We start from the raw sequence: 20,469 nt of genomic DNA on the forward strand, positions 1-20,469 counted from the left end.
GTTATATTTCTAAAGATCACATGATAGAGAGTTCGGATACTGGAGACGAACTTGTACCTAAACAAACACATTACAATCAAAGAATATTTTGAGTATTTTTGTGTAGATGTGGAAAAAAATCATTAACTTGAGTGTCAAGAGACCCCCACTGGGGCAGGAGCAGATATAGAGGATGCCAGGGTCCAGCTGGTGTCCATGTGCTGACTACTTGTGTCCAAATAAAGCCCAGGTCGGCACATGACACCAACGGGGCAGGCTTTTTTAAACAGGCGAACGCACGTTCCTTGCTCACGCAATGTGGCGTGCGGACCCTTATGTAATTACGGGGCCAGTAAATACCAACACAGGCATTCATCAATAGAGATCAAGCACTTGGAGTGCTGATGTTCGAGCAGTAGGTGATAAAAAAAATCATGATGGTGTATTCACAATATTTACATCGGCATCCAAATGTACATTTATTCTCACAATAATCAAAGTCACAGATGCCCTTTTGATTGAAGACCATTCAAGAAGTCCTATAGGGCTAAGAATCTTGCCCGAGGCCCCCACAATGCAACAGCCTACCTCAGAAGCCACTAGCTTAAAAAAGTATTTTGAGGCTACAGGTCAGATATGTCTAGATATATCATGAAGATATACACAACCCCATCTGAGACTCAACTCCAACACTTCCCCCAATGTGTGGACTTTATTGCCCATCAATCAACTTATTCATTTTAAATAATAAGAATTTGGTTTTCTGACAACCAATGAATGAAAATCCCACAATGTTTGATCAATTAAAAACATGCCAATAACCGGAGAAACTTTGGGTGATTGCTTGCGTGGACAGACACTTATCTTCGTCCCCGAAGTGGGTCCTTAATAAGTGTTTTAGTTTTCAAGGCCTGTGAATATGTTTAGTTATGTGGAGGATCAACTCAAATCTAAAATCTTAAATTACCAGCTTTGCCATTCGATTATACAAAAGTACAGTAGTTTGATGGGTTGGTCCGAAGGTAAGTCAGTGTGTGGCCATCTCACCAGCGGCAACGCAAAGAAAGGAGCTCATTACAATGAAAATAAATATTCTACAGAGTTAGTTGAGTAATGAACCTGAGAGAAATAATGCAGGGTTACCACAGTGCTGCTGAAAGAAGTTTCTGGGATACAAATGTGGCCAAAAAACGCTACTTGTCTGTTAAAAAGAGCGCACTAGGGTCAACCAACCAATATGAAACATTTTCCTATGAACGTTTCAGTTGAGTCAAGAGTTGGACATTTTCTCTCACCACTGGATTCCAATTCTGAAAAAGAAACTTGACCTGAACTCAATATAGAATTCAACAGAAAATGTTCGCTTGTTCAACAATCCCACCGCAGAAATGCATTCCTAAAATCTTGACGAACCCATTTTGAACCTGCACAACTTGTTAGGTTTCTTCCAGATCCTTAACTTGAGCACTAACTAGCATTTAAACAACCTAAATGAGTGGGGGTCGTGCCCAGGGTATCTCTTCGGGATGGCTCCTTGACACTTAACTTATCTTACTCAACACCATGCTCACCATTAAGCCATACGTTTTTCTGGGCAGCCGCCATGACAAATTATTATTCATTCTCTAATAAAAGCCTTAATTCATGTTTAATTGCAATTATCAATATCTTTAAAGAACTAAACAAATGCATGTTTTGCTACATTTCTATCTTTAGCAACTGCTTTCAAAACAATTTGAATTTTTGTTTCCACATTGTCTACACAAACACATGTATTTCATGTGACGGACGGCACATTACAAATGTTGGTGTTACAAACGTCAGCTCTCAGTCCGTCACTCATGAGTGACAGAACGCCCGTGGTGTGAATTGCTATCCGTGTGTGTGTCAAAAAAATGTAATACGACATGGACCATTCCAGCCGTGTGACCTTACCGACGATATGCAGAGAATGTTTAGAGCCTACTGGCATCGTTTCCCCTCATAGGAGACCTACTGTTGAGCGACTTGGTCCGTGTGCTGGTACTTACATCACTTCCCATTACTTCAGTCTGCAATTTGAGCTCTCTGAGAAGTTCTTACTCAAGAGAAAGACTCGATCACAGTCAATGAAAACACGCTTCAAAAATGTACTTCATAAAATATTGATGTTTTTTGTTAACGTTAACCATAAAGTACATCTAACCTATCTTTAACCCTGTTACTAGCAAAATATTTTTCCTTCCCGCTCTACTAAAATATTGACACACTTTAGCAGCTTGGCTCACAAAGTTTTCGCTTGAACAATCAGTATGATTACACACACTCTCTCTCTCTCACACACACACACACGCACAGATTGTCTTTGTCAACATTAGTCCATCAGCACAGTGTAAGCGTGAGCACCCTGACTCGCCTGCAATGGACCCTATTATTCTTTCACCTTCTCAGCTGTTGCTATAGAAGCAATCAAAACAAGAAAGTAAACGTGTTCCAAGGTTCATGTGGATTTTGACCCTTTAACCTTTTCCAAACTATTATTTACGCATCGTTTTATACGGAAGATGCTTTTCGTTGTTGTCTGTAGCTTTTCTAGAAAGAATAGAAATATGATTGGAAATTGCTTTTAATTTAAATGAAAAAATGGCATCTGATAGATTACACCAAATTAATATATATATATATTCAGATTCTAGTTTATAGAGACAATTGACTAAAAGGATAACATTGCGATTAAATAAAAAGTTGAGAGCATTTCTGGGGGGATTTTACCCTAAACTAAATCTAGAACAAAAGGGATGTTTTAACATTTGTAAGTAGGTACAATGTCTTCATAGCAACACAAACATCAACTCAATAACTGGGGCAAGTTATGTTCAGTTGTATTTAATCCTAAACACTGTTTTCTTTTTCAAAAAGATTCATTCTGCCGCCATAAAACTTAAATATTTGTTAACTTGACTTGTAATTATGTTAATGTCTACAAATATATATACAAATATTGACCTGCATATAAGTCAACATAATCTTTTTAATTTCTCTAGCCACGTTTGAACTGAGAATAACAAAGAAATTCAAGACTTTCAAGGTACTTTTTAAGGAGCGATCATGTAAGACACATTAAAAAGCTACAAAGTCATTTGGAATCAAAGGGATGTGGGATTATTGTTTTCGTATGGAGAGGAACTGTAAATTAAACTAAAAAAACAAATACATGTATTTAATTTCAAGCCTGATATTTCATTTATGGTTGGTTTAAGGTGAACATGTATTTGCTTCACACATTTAAGGAAGCATGTGAGCAACAACTTGATAGAATAAAACATGTGCTTACTTAAGATACACAACATAAACAATGAACTCACAACAACTAAACAAAGTGAGAGAGGGCGTGTCACTGAGGAATACATCACCTTCTATTTTAGCTTTTTTTGATAACTTAATAATTGTTCTATTAACAGAAGTGTCACAGAAGACTCTGGCAGGAAGACATGCAGCAGCAGTTGTGGCTCAACTTTAAAGTACAAGCTAGTTTTTTTTTTTTTTCCAAAGCTAGAATAACAAGGTTTTTGACAGCTTCTGCCAATAAAGTTTAGGAGTTTGGAACTTGATAAAAGGGGAATATTTAATAATAAAAAGGTTGTTTCTCGTGTGAGAGGAGCCCGGGTTTTTGTCGGCGGTGAAGCCCGGGTCGGTGTCATTAACGGCGGATAAACGCAGCAGCTAATCCCGGGGCAGACGAGACGCGGTTTAAGAAGTGGGACACCGAGTCTTACCGTACTTGTTCGGCTCCCGGTTGTACTCCAGGATCGGCACCACGGCATCCGGGTCCTGCGCCGCCGCTTCGAAGACGGAGTCGTCCCCCATCTCCCGGTCCACATCTTCGCCGCTGTCCGGCGCCGGGTCCGGGTCCGCCACCACCGCGTCCATGTGCTCCCCATCCCGGGCGATACCCCCCCCACCTCCTCCTCCGGTGTCCACCGGTACCACCACGAATCTGTCGCCCATGTCCTGCTTCTACTTGTGACCCCCCTTCGTTCCCTGTGGAGAGTGTTCTCCGGGCGACCCACACGTCTCGTCTTCTTCGCGGGTCTCACTGAAGGGACTCCGCTGACAACCCATCAGAGGAGCTGGTGACAGCACAGCGGGACCCGCCCCCAAAGCGTCCTCTAATTGGCTAACGAGGAGTTGTCAATCAAACGCATAAACAACTTGTTGGCCAATCGGAGCGCGTCGTGTTAATTGCAAAACCGTCAAACTCAATCATATCAACAAAGGGAGACAGTACTGTAGGTCAGATTAAAGGATGACTTCATAAATGTCTCCAACTTTATGACCTTAATGATCAAGTCAAGTTCTTTTATTGTCAAATATGCATGTATGGAGACGGACAGCATGAATGAAATTGTGGTCCTCTCTGACCCACAAAGTGTTTAATGTCTGTTGTTAAGTATTCATGTTTTGCATCATTAATACTTAAGTAAGTAAGTAAGTAAGTCATTTTTATTTATATAGCGCTTTTCCAGACCAGGGTCACAAAGCGCTTAAACAATCAAAATAATATTCAATAAAGTATATATTTTAAAGATCAAGATAAAACTGATAACACAAAAGGAGTTCCAGAAAATCAAAGAAAAGCCTTAACAAATAAAAACATCAGTAGATCCATCAAGCGCAAAGAGAGATAGAAGATCGTTCCAAAGCTTAGGAGCAACAGTCTGGAAGGATTTCTCTCCTCTGGTCCTGAACCGTGTGCGAAGAACCATCAGTAGATTCTGATCCACAGACCCCAGAGCCCGAGCTGGGGTGTAAGTCTGGATCAGATCATGTTTTGCATCATGAATACTTGAACTTGAACAACATTTAAAGACTGAAACAGACCTTAATTAAGACATTCAAGAAAATAAATTAAAATAAGTGACCAACAAAATGAAATAAATAATCAACAAACTTAAATAATCAACTAATAAACAGAATATAAACAAAAAAACAAAGTCACATGCACATAGGCCAATACGATTATGTCGTGCCAGTCATATGTTATTCCTTAAATTATACTATAGTATAGATTTAGTTATAAATAATTAATAATAATAATTAAAATGTCAAACAATCAACAAAAACATCTGTTGATAGTGTAGAAAGCTTTTTAAACCTATGGAAGTCTTTTTTTTTAATGACCACTAAAAACTTTGGAACCTACCTATGTTGAAATAAATAAATGCAATTTAAAAGAAAATTGAAAGGACACATTTTGAAATACATTGCTTTTTGGTTTAAGTTTTGCATTACATTTAAAAATAGATTTAAGCCTAAATAAGCCTAAATTATTCATTTAATATTATAATATACATGTTTAAAAATATATAATACTGTACTATTGATGTGAGGAATATTCATATTTTCCTTCTTGCTCTGTTATTTGTTAAAAATGGTAAACCATGGAACTATATTATAAATTATAATGAACTTTATTACCTTAATAATCAAACTAATAATAAATTAAACATTTTATTTTGTCTACCATAGCTTATCAAAGGTCTCTAAAGCATTAAAAACAATACACACCTCCCCCAAAGGCCAGAATCAGTAAATAAAATTGCTAGTGTTGTAAACACAACATGGATTTTTTTTGTGTGGTCTGAGTAGAGAATACAATAAGGAAATAAGAAAACACATAAAACAAGCAAAAGGATAATAAAACCGTGCACTAAGCTGACTCCTTCAAGAAACATCTGAAGACGTTTTTATTGGTGCAAGCTTTTCCTTGATAATATCAGACTCCTGTGTTTGTCTCCGTGTTGTCTTGACCTTTTAAGTATATATTTTATTGAGTATTGTTTTGATTGTTTAAGCGCTTTGTGACCCTGGTCTTGAAAAGCACTCTACAAATATAAATTACTTACTTACTAAGGCAGCCATTCTGCGGCGCCTAATTGTCATGTCTTTACATTTCTTAAAATCAAATTAATAAAACAACTTCTGTGATTCAAAGAATTGTATTTGCTCACAGCCGAAAAAAAAGGTGAGAAAACCAAATAACCAAACTTCTGTTTTATAAGAACACTACCTTTGCTTGGATTTCCTGATAAGAACCCTTTCTTTTCGTCTGTCACATGATGAGTAATTATCGCGCCGTCATGGTCTTTTTCCATGTAATCCAAATTTATCGTGCTAATTTTAAAAATCAGTCAGAGTCTCGCCCTTTTACCGTCACCCGGTCACAATATCGTTGGCCTGTTACATCTCAGAATAAATGAGCAATCAAAGCTAAATATAGAGCGTGACTTATGGTTCCCACCCGGGAACATGCTGGATGTATGTGGAACTTTAAAATGTTTCCTGGCGTTCAAGATGACATAACTTTGGTTGTAACACAACACTTTAGTTAGCGTGTGGAATCTTTACAGACAGAGGGGTCATCAGGCTAGGCTTCAGAGCATTGTTCTCATAAGTGGCGTTGAATTTGTGCTTCAGCTCATTCTGGCGTTGGGGCGAGAAAACATGTCCTGCTGTGACGACCCTGTTTTGACTGTAACTCTTGGTATCACTTTGTTATCATGATGACCTCAAATATTTGACAATACCTCAAAAATAATTTGTGGATTCCACAGCTTGAACAGTGTTACATGTACATCTAAATAGAACACAGGACTTCTATGAGGTGTCTGGTATTATAAGAGCCATAATTAATTATGTTAAAGGTCATAACATGTGTATTTTAAATGTGTTTAACAAGCTATGTGTTGATTTTTGTGTGTCTTATACCTCTATTGTACTCATCAATATGTGTCTGTTTGTACCAAACACTCTTTTTATTTGAATAGTTTTTTTTATCATAACCACACCGACTCCGCTGTTATTGGCCAAGTATCAGGGCTTGTCACTGCTCGTCACCAATCCCCGAGGTCTCCATCTCCGAGATACTCGTTGTATAAATAAAGCGTGAACTTCCTTGGAATCAGCTTCGCTCTTGTAACCTCTGGTTCGCCAAGATTTCAGACGGGGGAGGATTTTATAAAGTAATAATTTCAAATGTTGTTATAATAAGGTACATTTTAAGTTTCGTTTTTATTTTTTATGTAGAAATGGTTTTAAAAGAAGTCAATCTTATTTTTCAGCGTTTTTTTCTTCATAAATCCTCATATTTATAGTGTATATACTGTATATATTTATTTTTTAGACATTTAATCTATATTAAATACACATAATAATATGAAATATATTACATACACATATAAATGAGAAACACAATAATTAATAATATAAAATAATATATAATAATATAAAAATAATTATAATTCTTTATGTTGTTTACAAGGTAACTAGCAATTATATTGTCAGGCCCGTTTTTTTTAACTCACAGCAGTTTGTCAAATTTATTCTAAATTTTCTATACAGTTTATTGTTCCTTTCTAATAATAATTGAAACTCTGTTGTTGTCATGTTCATTTAGATGTGTGTGTGTCATTTGTGTGATTGATTGTCTGAGGTATGTCTGAGTTATGATCTCAGCTGCAAGATTAAAGCAAGTTTCAGTATCTCTCCTCGACACATGGGGGGTGTAGCTGGTCGGTGACGAGCTGCACGACGATGATTACCTCGACTGCTGGGCATCATTTCTTCTAAAGCTCTGTTAAATAAGTACTTCCTGGTTTGACTCCCAAAACATGACATTTGACATTAATTCTAAAACTTAAACTATAAAGTACATCTCAATACAAGAGTTTGCATTTTTTCCATATACGATTTCCTTGGATTTAACCAAAGCTCTGTCCTAGAACTGAGTGCTTACAGTATCTTTTTTTAATCTTAAAGCTTAAATCATTCCTTACAGAATTCATAATCTCACTGTGGCATGAACAGGAAAACAAAAAATAAAAATGCAGATTAAAGCCTAAGCTTTGGGCAAACAGATGTGGTTTGAACACAAAAAAATTGAGTGACAAACACAATATCAGAATTAATCTTTTGGATATTTTCATTCTCGACACGATCACAGCGTTGTCACCATTTTTTCACTTCCTGTTGTGCTCAGGTCATGTGAAATAGTCTCTGGTTGATTTGTATCCATATAAATTACCTCTATATAAATCTATATTCCCTCCAGATTATTACAGTGCAGGCTGCTAAGATTAGATAGACATACAGCGTTTCTACAAATCTTCAACGTAACGTTTGTGTTCAATACCTGATGCGTAACTCTGTAAAACACTGAAGCTATAAACTCTTGTGCTCTAATTGTTTGTCTGCGAGCCTCTTGCTCCGTTGCCATAGACACACTGTCCCCTGAGATCAAATGGAACATGTCTGGCGTCTGTGGCTCGACACTGCTGGCCTCACGCAGCTCGGTTCATTTGATCGTTCAATATTGACATACTTCTTTTTTTTTATTATTATAAGAGACTCTTCCATTAAAACTCTTGTTTAGCCTTTTTTTCAGTCAGTTAAGATGATATCGATGTATATTCTTTTTTACATCTCCACTTTGATTATTATAGTTCTAAATGTTTTGTTCTTTTCTTAATAACCAACACTCGAACTCACATCACAGAAAGTCAGTAATGAATTCAGTGACCCTCATACCAGAAACTTTCATCAATTATATACTGCCATATATTTCCCTCTTTACGTTGTTTTATCATCCATGATCATACCACCCCCTCACAGAAAATACAAACCGGAGACCCCGAGGTCCAGATGAGATCCTCCCAATGTGATGAAGAATAACCAATCCTGTAAGAACAATAATCCTGAGTGACTTTCACCCACAAAATAGTGAGCTAGAGCTCATCATAGATAAGCTGCTGTGGTAGATGAAGCCATTGCAACATCAATATACTGCACAGGACCCTCAAGGTCCCTGGCCTCTGTTAGAAGACCCAAGCTGAAGAGGATGATCACTGGGGGAGAGGTGGAGCATAATTCCTTTTTATAGTGCTGCAGGGGGGAAATAATAGGGTTGGTTGAATAAAGAAAATCAGCAAAGTGTATATTTACAAAATTAAATACATGGAAATGTATGAAGCATAGGACCAAGGTCAGAATGAAGTTCAACTCTGTAAGGGGTCTTAAGGGTTAATAATAATGAAGTCTATATACAGTAGAATTGTATTGCTTGTGTAATATATACACACTGGCGTGGACTCGTTTCTGTTGTTAGAGGGTAACTAATGTGTTGATTTAAGTATAAATATAAACGTATCTATTGTATCATCAGTGTCTGTTTGTACAAAACTCTTTTTTTAATTGAAATATTTACCATAGAAAATGATCTGAAGTCTTGCCCACTGGAACCGACTATTTTTTCTGGAGATTAAATCTTGTTTACCATAACCACACCCACTCTGCTGTGATTTAGAATCGAGGTTTGTCACTGCGCGTCATCAATCCCGGACGTCTCAACCTCCAAGGGACTCCCATCAACAAAAGTGGGGAGTGATTACACATTCGAAACGTGTGCTTTTAAAACAGCTGCTGTGATTCAAAATGCTCTATGATGAGGTCTATGTAGGTCAGTGTCATGGACGGAACAAAGGCGTTAATGGATCCCCTATTGCTGCGTCATTCTACAGCAGACCATCTGGTCATCATTACCCCCCCGACCCCCCTGTCTCGCCTGTTCTTTCAAAAGACATCTTCTACATCTGCAGACCATGATAAATCTTCCTGATCTATTCAGTCACCGGGTTACTATATAATATATTATATAATAATATATATTATATTATAATATATTATATTATATAGGGTTTTTAGTGAGCAGTTAGCATATGAGCTAAAAAAAAAGGAGGAAAGTTGAAAACCCAGTGGGAGGAGGTGACTGTGGAGATGGCAGAGAACCTGAGGGAAATTAATTTTCTCAAATGTCACCATGTTGATAATGACGTCCCTGGAGCCGCATGTGTGTGTGTGTGTGTGTGTGTGAAAAAAACAAACAACATGCCTATCGTCGTAAAAAATCTTTCTACCAAACATGACTAAGGACTTGAAAAAATATTTGAATGAAGTTCAAGTCATGATTGTTTGCTCGGCAGACTTTAAGTTGTAAGTGGTGGATATATGGACAAAGACGAGCCATAAACCACATAAAGGTATTTGCTTATCAAATTTACCAGGAAGAGAAAAGCACAATGATATGAATCTATCCAGACATGACGGGGCCACACATGTATCTATCAAAGACATTTGCAACAAACCTCTGAGGCCTTGGAGTCGTTTATAAACGACAATAATGGAGGAAGTAAAAATAATTGATTTGACCAGTTGAGGTAACAGGCTGTGGTGATTTTAACACGTATACAAAATGTTGCCTCTAGAGATATGTAAAGGGAAATGCACATAGGCCAATACGATTATGTCTTGCCAGTCATAGGTTATTCCTTAAATCATAGTATAGATTTAGTTAAAAAAGAATCATTAAAATGTCAAACAATCATCAACAAAAACATTAGTTAATAGTGTACAAAGCTTTTTAAACCTATGGAAGTCTTTTTTAATGATTTCCAAAAACTATGTAACCTACCTTAGCATGTTAAATAAATAAATGCAATTTAAAAGGAAATTTAAAGGACACATTTTGAAATACATTGCTTTTTGGTTTACATTTAAAAATAGATTTAAGCCTAAATAAGCCTAAATAATTTATTTAATATTATAATATACATGTTTAAAAAAGACATAATACTGTACTATTTCTGTGAGGAATATTCCTATAATACCCTTCTTTCTCTGTTTTTTTGTTACGTAACCAATTGAACTTGCTAAACTATATATTTGTAAGCAAAAGCACAAAAATATTTGTTACTTTAGTGGAAAATAGTATTTCCTCCGTCGTTCTGCTGTTGTGAACTTTGAGGACTTTCCTCCACCATATCTTATAACTTGTGGAAATTCTGACTCATTGACACCTTGAATGACCCCAGATGCCATTTTAATCTATCTCACCTCCCACTTTGAAAGATAAAGCGCTCGGATTAAATGGAACTTTTTATATCACCTCGTATGTCAATTCTTAAACGGTCAACTCCATTACAACCTTTAGCCATTCACACACATTCGGATAAACTTCATTGTACAAAGACACAAACAAAAGTTGACCCTGAGAGTGACCTATCAGAAGTTAGATTATCTGTGTAACACTTTTTTAAATTAAATAATAATCCACTTTACCAAGTCATTTTTTTGTGGAAGGAAGTTTGGTCTAAATTCAACTTAGCCTTTTGTTCATGATGAAATGGTGACCTTTGGAACTGCCTTTGTTTGAGATAAGATAGTAAACAGAGATGATAAATGTCAAAATTAACAGTTAAAAATATCTTGAGGTAAAGGAATGTGTTTGCTGAAGGAGGATAAACAGAAAATTAATCAAGATAACCCCAGAGAATGAAGCATTGTCAAAATCCGACTTGTATTTCATATTACATTTTGTTGTGCTTAAAGATGTTTGCCCCGCATGATTTGGTTTGACACCTTTGATATAATCTATTCAATAATTGACGATTAAAATAATTATAACAATACATATTTATTGTAAGATAAAGTATTTTATTTTTAAGGAGGGATACATATTCTGACAACTAAGTAAGTATTTCTTTAAACTGTATACAATATATTGATAGATAGATAGATAGAACTTTATTGATAGTAATAGCAGCCTCGTAAAATATTTGGTATTCTTATTAACTGTTTAATAACTGTTTTTTTTAATGTTATAATAATTTAAGGTCGTGCCCTTGGTGAGTGTTTTTTCATCATTAGCTCCGTTAGCTTAGCTTAAGGACGCATCATAGGAAGCTGCAGTACACTCACTTCTCCAGCACAGGTCAGTAAACGGCAACAAAATTCACCAAACTTGTCAGTATTTTCAATTCAAAGTTAAAAGATAGAAGAAGATTTTGATCAAATATGTTTTATGGCTTGAATTCTCAGGTTTAACTCACATGCTAGCATGTGTTATCAGCTAGTTTGCTATTAGCATGATTGGTTAGCAGGCTAGCAGTCGCTAATAATAATAAACATTGTCTGAATGTTAGAATGTTGGATGTTAGGGTGTAATAATAAAAAGACAGTTTTATTATATCATTTAATGAACATTTATTATATCATACACTTCACATTAATCAGGGTTATGTGCTTATTTTTGTCAATGTTTCCTTCACGCTAACAGTTGTAGGTTTGTTGTCAATTGTTCATGAGAATACTATTTTAATGTGTAGTTTAAATAAACTATGTACATCCATGTGTTTTTCTCATCTCATTTCATTTGCAACCAGCAAAACCAAATAGGATCAACGGTATTGAAACTAATGCACTGGTTAATCAACCACTGACACATTTACAATTGAATTGGATAAAAAGTGTAATTCCATGAAGGATAATCTTTTGTGTTACATAAAAACCTAGTGTTTAATAAATATGGAAAATGTATGCAGAAACAGTTATATTTAAATATATATTATAAAACAGTATTGACCAACTAGAATTACGTTGAACAAATACAAAAATGATTATTCAATATTCACTTGAATGAATTTATTCGTTCATTTTGCATTCAGTTTTTACTCCCGGTGGTAAACTTCCATTCTGTCAAGTTTTTGTCTCAGCTGCTGCCAGACTGGAGGGTTATTTTGAGAGGCAGACAAAAAGGAGTGGGATGGTTGTCATACCAGCATGGGAGTACAGACACATGTGCACACTCAAGTCTTCTCTTATTTCATAGAGGAGCTATTCAGGGAGTTTACTTAATTTATTTGTTTATAGTCACAATGAACAACATTCTTTCTGGATGGAGTTAAAAAAAACCAGCCGGTCAAGCAGAGGTCATATGATTGAGTATACTCCAGACACTTAGTTACAAATAAAAACGAGTGTAGGAAAAACTTGCAGTTCAAAAGGAGGACGTGAGGAAGGAATTAATTTGTCATTTGCCTGCACTGACAGATCAGTTGACATCTCTGTAAATAAAACCCTCAAAGTGGATGTAGTGTATGAACGTCAGCTCATTTTAACATCAGTGAGAAAGGAACTAACAAGGAGGTGAGAAGGTTTTGACAGGATAAGGGTTGTTCTAGGGAGGCTGACTCCAAACAAATGTCGGAGAAGACAAATCCTACTGATGCAAAAGGAACAGTTGACATGGCAGACAGAGGTCCACGTGAAATATAGTTATTACTCGGTGTTGGAACAGAATGATATTATCAATAAACTTATAGGGAAGGTGACTACAGTACATATATATATATATATATATCTACACACTCACACCAACAGTAAGACTCATTAGAAGAGAACAAATCATTAAATAATAGTATTAAAAAGAGTTGATTATTATTAATTTTAAGGATACTACAAATAGTAGATCATTATGATAACGTGTCGAAAACATATGGGAAGGAAGGTGTTGAAGGTGGATATTTATTCAGTAGTTACAGTAAAATGGAAGTTAATAAAATACATAAATTCAATGGAAACGTAATAAATACATGTACAATTTAATAGTAAAATATATAAATAGTGCATATTATAAGATATTATGAATTTTTAACAACGACAATTTTTCAGTGTAACAATTTTCATATTTTTTTGAACGTCGTAAAGTCACATTCCTCGGGTATTCGGGTGATTAAGCTGCAGTTCTATTCTTGTCCAGTAGATAGCAGCAGATCTCTTTTAGATCACGTTGTCCGTTTAGTCTTCTCTAAGTCCCACTTGACATTATTTCTATATGAACATGTGTACCCAAACAATAGTCAAACAATGGACACAGATTAAAGTAAAATAACAAATTCTACACAAGCAACAAGTACTTTGTGATTCACTTGCTCTCCTTTATTTTCAATTCAAGCTTCATTTAAAGTACTTTATAGACAAAGTTGAAGAACAATTTCTGGTCAACATCATCATATAATATAAGACGATTTAAAAAACACAAAAGACATTAGTGTGAAGTTTGGTGCCTGTCCAGCGCCAACATGTTTGTTTTTAACCCAACAGTACGTTATGTACCTCAGCTGTGACGTCAAGTCAGCCATTGCTAGGGGGATTGCTATAGGAATGCTTGTTATCCCACTTGTGTGAATTTTCATTGTTCCATAGCTCCTCCCTTAGATGCCGTCCATTCTGTGGAGCGTACACAGCTCCCTTACTCTCCCACCTAACCTGCTCGCTGTAAAACATCAGCACACACTTTTAAAATGAGGTTTTAGACTGTGAAAATTCTGACAACAGATGGTTGGCCTCGTTTTTTCGTTGTGACCACTCAAAAATCCTTCGCTATTTACCCATCACTTGACCCGATTGCTGTTTAATCTAAAGTCTCCTTATTTGAAATGATTTGAGGAAAAGTTTCTTTCTGTTATCTTACGGATACTCTGGGTACCACGGCAACAGAGTGAGGTCATACCAGGTGGTATCCTGGACTGTTTGCTTCAAGGATCTGGACTCAGACTGTTTATGTTGTGAGGCATGTGGTCCTCCAAGTAAAGACAAGAGGGTAAGCCGAGCCTGCTGAGGGCCAGTGGTTTAGCGCGAGTGTGGCGGATACAGAGCATCCTGCATCCTGAATGCCTGTTGATGCTCAACGCCTGCCATGGAGACGCACCGTGAGATCGAAGAAGACTTTGTGTCCCCCCCACAGATGTCCCGGCTTCACTGTTACGAAAAACCTTTAATTGTCCCGAAGAATTTTTGAAGGATTGAGTTAGAGATGTGTGACATGAATCCTTTGTGACGCTGTTGCAAACTAAAAGTTTAGTTCTTTGTAGGATCATTTACCTGAAATTGGATTTTATTAGGGTAGGGTAGGGTTTTGTGGACTCATAAAAACACCAGTAACAGCAAAGGTTTAAATGAACAAATACTACATTCATAGTCATTAAGTCAAATTTCATTGTTCAAAAAAATATTGCTCCACAAATTGAAAAGACTATGAATAACATGTGTTTTTTTACATGTCATTCTATTACACAGATGAATGCCAGTTTGAATTGATGGTTGTTAAAAAGTATGAATTAACCTCAAGTTTCACAAGTGGAAATACTCATTTTTCTATTGAATTTCTTAATGAGTGTGTGTCTCATGTTATAGATTCGTTTTATAAACGCTAGTTAATAAGAGTAAGGTTTGCTACTTTCGATTGTCAACTTGCTTCTTATATACATGCAGAAAAAGAAACAAACAAGTGGCTAATATATAAAGATTCACAAGTTATTGAGTCATTTTTTTGCCTCACCAGTGGGTCTTTGTGTGTCAGTGTGCGTCAGTGTGTGTCTTTCTGAGTAGCTTGTGTATCAGATGTTTTTACTTTTGGCTTGTGAACAACTCACATCTCATTGTTCTGATATCTATCTGCACTTTTTGCACTTTTCTGTGTAAAGACAGGGAACTCCAGATCTTGCCAAAGAAGAAATCCTGACCTACCGTGACGATCCTCGCAGAAACTTGGATAGGAATGATGTAGTAGTTCCTGCCTGCCAGTCAAGGATCTAATGAAAACATTCCCGAGTGAGTACCACATTAGCATCACCTCTAACCTTTTGATTTCATCAGAATCACATCCATTACATACCTTTATACTACTCAAGAGCTGTACAAATCCACTGCTGAAATGAGCTGCTTGGCAGAGGTATGCATTGTCTCTTACATTAATGTAAGAAAATTCAAACAGGCAGGATCATTGTTTTGACCCTACCATTAATTACATGTCATTGTTTACCCCACCATTCCACCTCTAGATTCCCCGTATGTAGGTTAAGTGAGCAAATATCTCGACAGATCATTTATGGTGCTCTCACAAGTCTCGTTGTTTTCCTGGATGATAAGACCAAAGCCTAGATAAGCAGAGGACCAGCATTATGAGGAAATGTGTTACACCGATAAAAGGACAAGGTCAGTCCAACTTCAGAGATGAGGGTGAACCAACAACAAGTCATTAATACTTTTGTAATTTTTATTAGGCCATGACTTTCATGACTGAACAGCGTTTTTACAGCATTCAAAGAAGAAGGGAATTAAAATAGTACAGAACATCAATTTATCTGATTTATGCACGTTTAAAATAACTAAATCGAATTTTCACAGCATAAGGAAATTGTCATATTTTTATTCAACAACTTACACACCAGAGTATCTGCCGTCATATCTGAATGGCTTGTCGGTAACACAGTGACCGACAACTTCAGGTGTCCATCTCTGAATATTTGGGTTACGGTCTTTGTCGGGCCGGACTATCACGGTGCTCTTGGACGCCAGCGAAGGGTCCTCGTCGAAGAAATTAAATGGTCTCAGGAAGAAGCCGACTGCATTTCCGGGAGTGGCAGTGTTGGGAATGTCTTCTGAGTGAGGTACATGGAGGAAACCAACAGTGACCCAGGCAACGAGGTCCTAGTAGACAGAAAGAAACTTAGATCGTCCAGTTTGTCTTTTGACAAGAGCATTCTTTAAGCACGAGTCACTGTTGAACAGCCACCTTAGATTGAGTCAAAGCAAACACAGATGAATAAGCTTTTAGAAGAATAAAGCACATCTGTGAGTGGTCAAATGGCACCCCTGGTAACCTCTTTTAAAAAAATTTTTTTCCTTCTACACCTTGAGCTTTTAGCTATGTACTTACATAACTGGAATTAGTTGAGATATTTGGTTAAAAAAAAAAGTACAGCGAGATGTTTTTGGACATTTTGAAATACAATTTTATATTCTTTGGGTATCAAATAAATCATATGTTTCATAACAATGTGGAAACCTTTTTGATATACAGGTTTTGGTTTGAATATGCATTGTAGATCCATACTTCTTTTGTTTTTCTACCTAGTTAGACTTCACCAAGTCTATAAACCTCATTAGTTGTCCTGGTCCAAAAATAAACTCTCCTTTTCATGAAACCAACTGCTTGGATCTTCCTAACTTTGAGCTCATTCTGTTCTTGATCATTTCATTTCTTGTTACTTCCCGTTGATTTAAAAGTAAATAAAACCAAATTCAATAGATATTTCTACGTCTTGATTTTGAAATATTTTTTTTTAAATATGATGTGGCAAGTCTTCCATTCCGTCTCATGTTCAATATCATGTTTATGGTATTACCTTGTTGACTATGTCCTCATTGTTGCGAATGTAGTCCTCAAATGACACCAAAGGTTCCCAGGGGTCATTCTGGGCGTAAATGCTGCTGCTAGACTCTTCACTATCTTTATGGCGGGTCACAGCCAAGCGGTATCTGATTCGGGAGAAAGGTTTTATGAAATGGCTCCAGATACAGAAAACACAACAAAGCTGTATTTACTGCTAACAGCATCAAGTAGTAAATCCTCACCTTGACCAATTAATGCCATTTTCTTCCTTCCATCCCTTAGGAAGCACACTATCAGCATGTGAGTTCAGCTGAATTCGATATCCTCTTTGATGTCCCCACTTGTTCTTCTCATTTGGATTATAGAAGTTCACATAGCGAGGGAACTTCTTATCAAAGCGGAAAGCAGCAGAACGTTCTGTCTTGTGCTGAGTCCAATTCAGCTTGGACTGGACGACGAAATGTTTGGGACTCCAAGGGTTGGTGAAGTTGACGTAGTTGAGCTCGAGTGACTCAAAGCTATTGTCTCGGCCTGCGAAGCATTGAAAAATGTTTGACATTGAGTTAATATTTAAATATAGTGACCAGGTTCTCACTTGACAGATCGAAGTTCAGTTCTTATCAGGGTACAAGACTAGGCTGTTTGACTTATTTTTTATTTCTCAATACCATGTTATTTTTAACCCTAAAGGTTCTCAAACTTTCAATGGTATAGTCAAGAACCTATAGAAAGTTGTGTTTATGGTTAAAAGAAAATGGGCTGTATATGTTGGTCCCAAACTTCTTAAGCTGCGACGCCTTTGGCACATAAAAATAACTTTTCGCCTTAGTTGGAATAATGTATGTATGTAACACACAGCCAAGTACTTTTGATTTTTATAAAGCCTTTTAGTGTTAAAGAAGACCGTAAAGAAACAATTTTTTAGCTGTTTTTGGTGCAGCGATCCTGCTTTTATTTGACAAGTAGTAGAAGGTGAAAGGATGGAAAATTGACCAGGCAAATCGCAATAACAATAAAACTCTAGTGCCTTATACTTGCTAAATCCTAACAAGCAAGAATAAACAACAAGTGTCAGGATTCTTTGAGTACTTACCAGCAATATCCAGGTCCACTTTGTAATGAATCAGATGCGTATGTAGGTTTCCCAACACATAGTCATAGACCTTGCTGCCATAATGTAATCCGTTCGTAGTGAAGAAAGTGGCATGTATATATCCAGTGGCGCTAACCTTTACTTCCACAACCCCATTCTGATAAAATAGAAAATCCCAGATGTAATCGTAGTTGTACACAGTAGATGTTGTACGGAGGACCAGCACATTGTTTTCAAGACCTCCATAAAAATTGTACCCCCCAGAAAAATCTGAGTTGAAATGTCTTCTCAGGGGCATCGCAGTGTTCATCTCAAATATACAGAGGGCATTTTTGAAACGGATTGGTTTGTCAGTGTCATAGTGGTGGTACAGGTCAACGAAGGTGGCGATCTCTGGGCAGTCGATTCCTGGTGCTAGCTCGAAACTGGACGCACCCATGAGCCAGCCAGCATCTATGTACTTGGTTTGCATGGCGGCAGGTGTATCACCAGCATAGAAGGCTATTGCTTCTTGGAGGCTGATCTCGTAGGCGATCCGTTGACCATTGAATCGTAGATCGTAGACCTGAAGTCCAGCTGATGAGCGGACCCGGTAGGCAAAAGACCATCCTGCGTACTCAACAAAGTTTCCATCAACGTGGTAGCGATGCCCTGCAGGCTCGACAAGCTTAGGTCCATGGATGTTTGTTGGGGTGTTACTGTGACCTCGTGGGATGTAGGTGGAAAAAAGGTCGCCTTCATCATGTTCTGGTAGGACAGATTTCTCAACGACTCCGAGTTCATACTTCTCCACTAGCTCCTCCACACTGTTGTAGTACACACTGTTGTACCATACCTTCTCAACGTACCATTTCTCCGGGTCCAGGTCTTGGTGGTTAATGAGTACCTCGAAACCAACTGGGTGAACAAAGTATCCTTCCACAAACTTTTGCAACATGATCCAACTTCTCCTTTCACCTGGACCAAGCCCTCGTGGGGCTATGTCTGAGAAGGTCAGGCAGCGATCAGTGCAGTTGGTGAAGGAAAATCCTCTTGTGCTCTCAAACAAAAGCTTATGTGCTGTAGTTGTGATTTTCTTAAGGGTTTTTATAATATGATGATACTCAGCAAGAGTAATTGGTCTAGAATCAAACTTGATGATTTTATCTCCTTTATACCTGAGAGCTTTATGGAATGTCGGGTTGGGGATAGGCCCGACAAAGTATTCAGTAATCCGAGGAGGTTCCTCATTTCCAAACTGAATGACTACGTGTGCTAGCCGTTGCGGTTTAGCTTGACCGCGGTCCAAAGCTCTCAGGGCCTCGTGTTTCCTCGGAACTTGGAGCTCTATCAAAAGGATGCTGTTTTTTTTAAGGGTCTTGCTAGCCGCATCAGTCAACCTAAGTTCAGGAATGTTATGTAGGTACGTCCGTACGGCTTTCATCTCACGCGGGGTGAGGTCTGCAAACATGGGTGCACCATGATGTGCCCAATCCCGAGCTCTGGAAGCGCCACAACAAGCGATCCACAACAGTAACGGAAGACAGAGAAGCCTCATGGCTGCCGTTCAGGGAACAAAAGAAATAGAAATTAGAAAGAAAGCACTTTAAGAACTAGAGTTAATAAATGAACACAGATAAACCAGACCATGTAACAAATGTATGTGTTACATTTTAATTTATACTAGCAATATATTTAATTTGCATGTCCCATTACCCCCATTAACTCCATGACTGTTTCAAAAGGTTCTTACAAGAAGAATAAAATACAATTTGTTTTCTATAAAAGAATGCATAGGACTAATGGAAGATGAACATATTGAAAATATATCTAGTTTAAAGACATGCAAAAAAAACCCTGCCCACCTGCAAGTTGTGTCCCAGGTTCAACAATAAGTCTCTCTCCTTGTGCAAGAATAGTGTGAAACAATCTGTAGCTGATAGTCCATCAACCCTTCCCTTATTGGCCAAGGGCGTGTTGTAAAAATGAGTGATGTTGCAGGTTCGTGCAGAAGTTAGCATTATAAATAGTAAAGTGGATATCTTTTAGGTCTAAAAGTCAAGTGCAGTAAACCTCAATGATATTGAAAAGGAGGCTATGAAGATAACAGTATTTTTTTGTCTAGAATTAGAATTGTCCTCATTGTCATTGTACAAGTGCAACGCCTTAAAGTTCAGTAATAAATTAAAAATAAGAAAAAGCATAAAAAAAACAACATGAGACCTTTAAAATATACAGTACACATAAAACACAATAACAATACAGGCACAGATATCTAAAGCAGACCCTGACGTAAGTACACTACCATTGCATTAAAAAAGAAGAGCAGTAAAATGATATGTTGCAGACTCTGCCCTTCAGTAAAAGTACA

At 37.1% G+C, this 20,469-nt stretch overlaps 2 protein-coding genes across 6 annotated transcripts in view; both read right to left on the bottom strand.

The window, feature by feature from the left end:
* slc12a7b (solute carrier family 12 member 7b) overlaps window positions 1-3,981 on the bottom strand; it is a 51,953-nt gene extending 47,972 nt beyond the window's left edge. For all 5 annotated transcript variants that reach the window (XR_015710881.1, XM_087788751.1, XM_087788750.1 and 2 more), the window contains exon 1: window positions 3,735-3,981. Coding sequence is in view for 4 of the 5 variants with exons in the window: in XM_087788751.1 (XP_087644877.1) it covers window positions 3,735-3,966 (232 nt within the window). In the remaining variant the exon portion in view is untranslated. The remainder of the gene's footprint in view (window positions 1-3,734) is intronic.
* A 12,090-nt stretch (window positions 3,982-16,071) lies between these two features.
* aoc1 (amine oxidase copper containing 1) lies at window positions 16,072-19,656 on the bottom strand. The gene is made up of 4 exons (XM_087788754.1): window positions 18,120-19,656; window positions 17,269-17,557; window positions 17,040-17,172; window positions 16,072-16,341 (listed from the first exon to the last, which is right to left on the bottom strand). Exons 1-4 carry the CDS (start codon window positions 19,654-19,656, stop codon window positions 16,072-16,074), a joined length of 2,229 nt encoding a protein of 742 aa, XP_087644880.1.
* Window positions 19,657-20,469: the final 813 nt, after the last annotated feature.

Source organism: Callionymus lyra, chromosome 4 (assembly GCF_982586985.1).
Source record: "Callionymus lyra chromosome 4, fCalLyr1.hap1.1, whole genome shotgun sequence".
NCBI classification, from domain to species: domain Eukaryota; kingdom Metazoa; phylum Chordata; class Actinopteri; order Syngnathiformes; family Callionymidae; genus Callionymus; species Callionymus lyra.

Coding starts and splice junctions, on each gene's coding strand:
- aoc1 (XM_087788754.1), bottom strand. CDS start 19,656: ATGAGGCTTCTCTGTCTTCCGTTACTGTTGTGGATCGCTTGTTGTGGC. Junction 17,558..18,119: donor AGTGGACCTGGATATTGCTG/GTAAGTACTCAA, acceptor AATGCTTCGCAG/GCCGAGACAATAGCTTTGAG. Junction 16,342..17,039: donor ATGAGGACATAGTCAACAAG/GTAATACCATAA, acceptor TCTGTCTACTAG/GACCTCGTTGCCTGGGTCAC.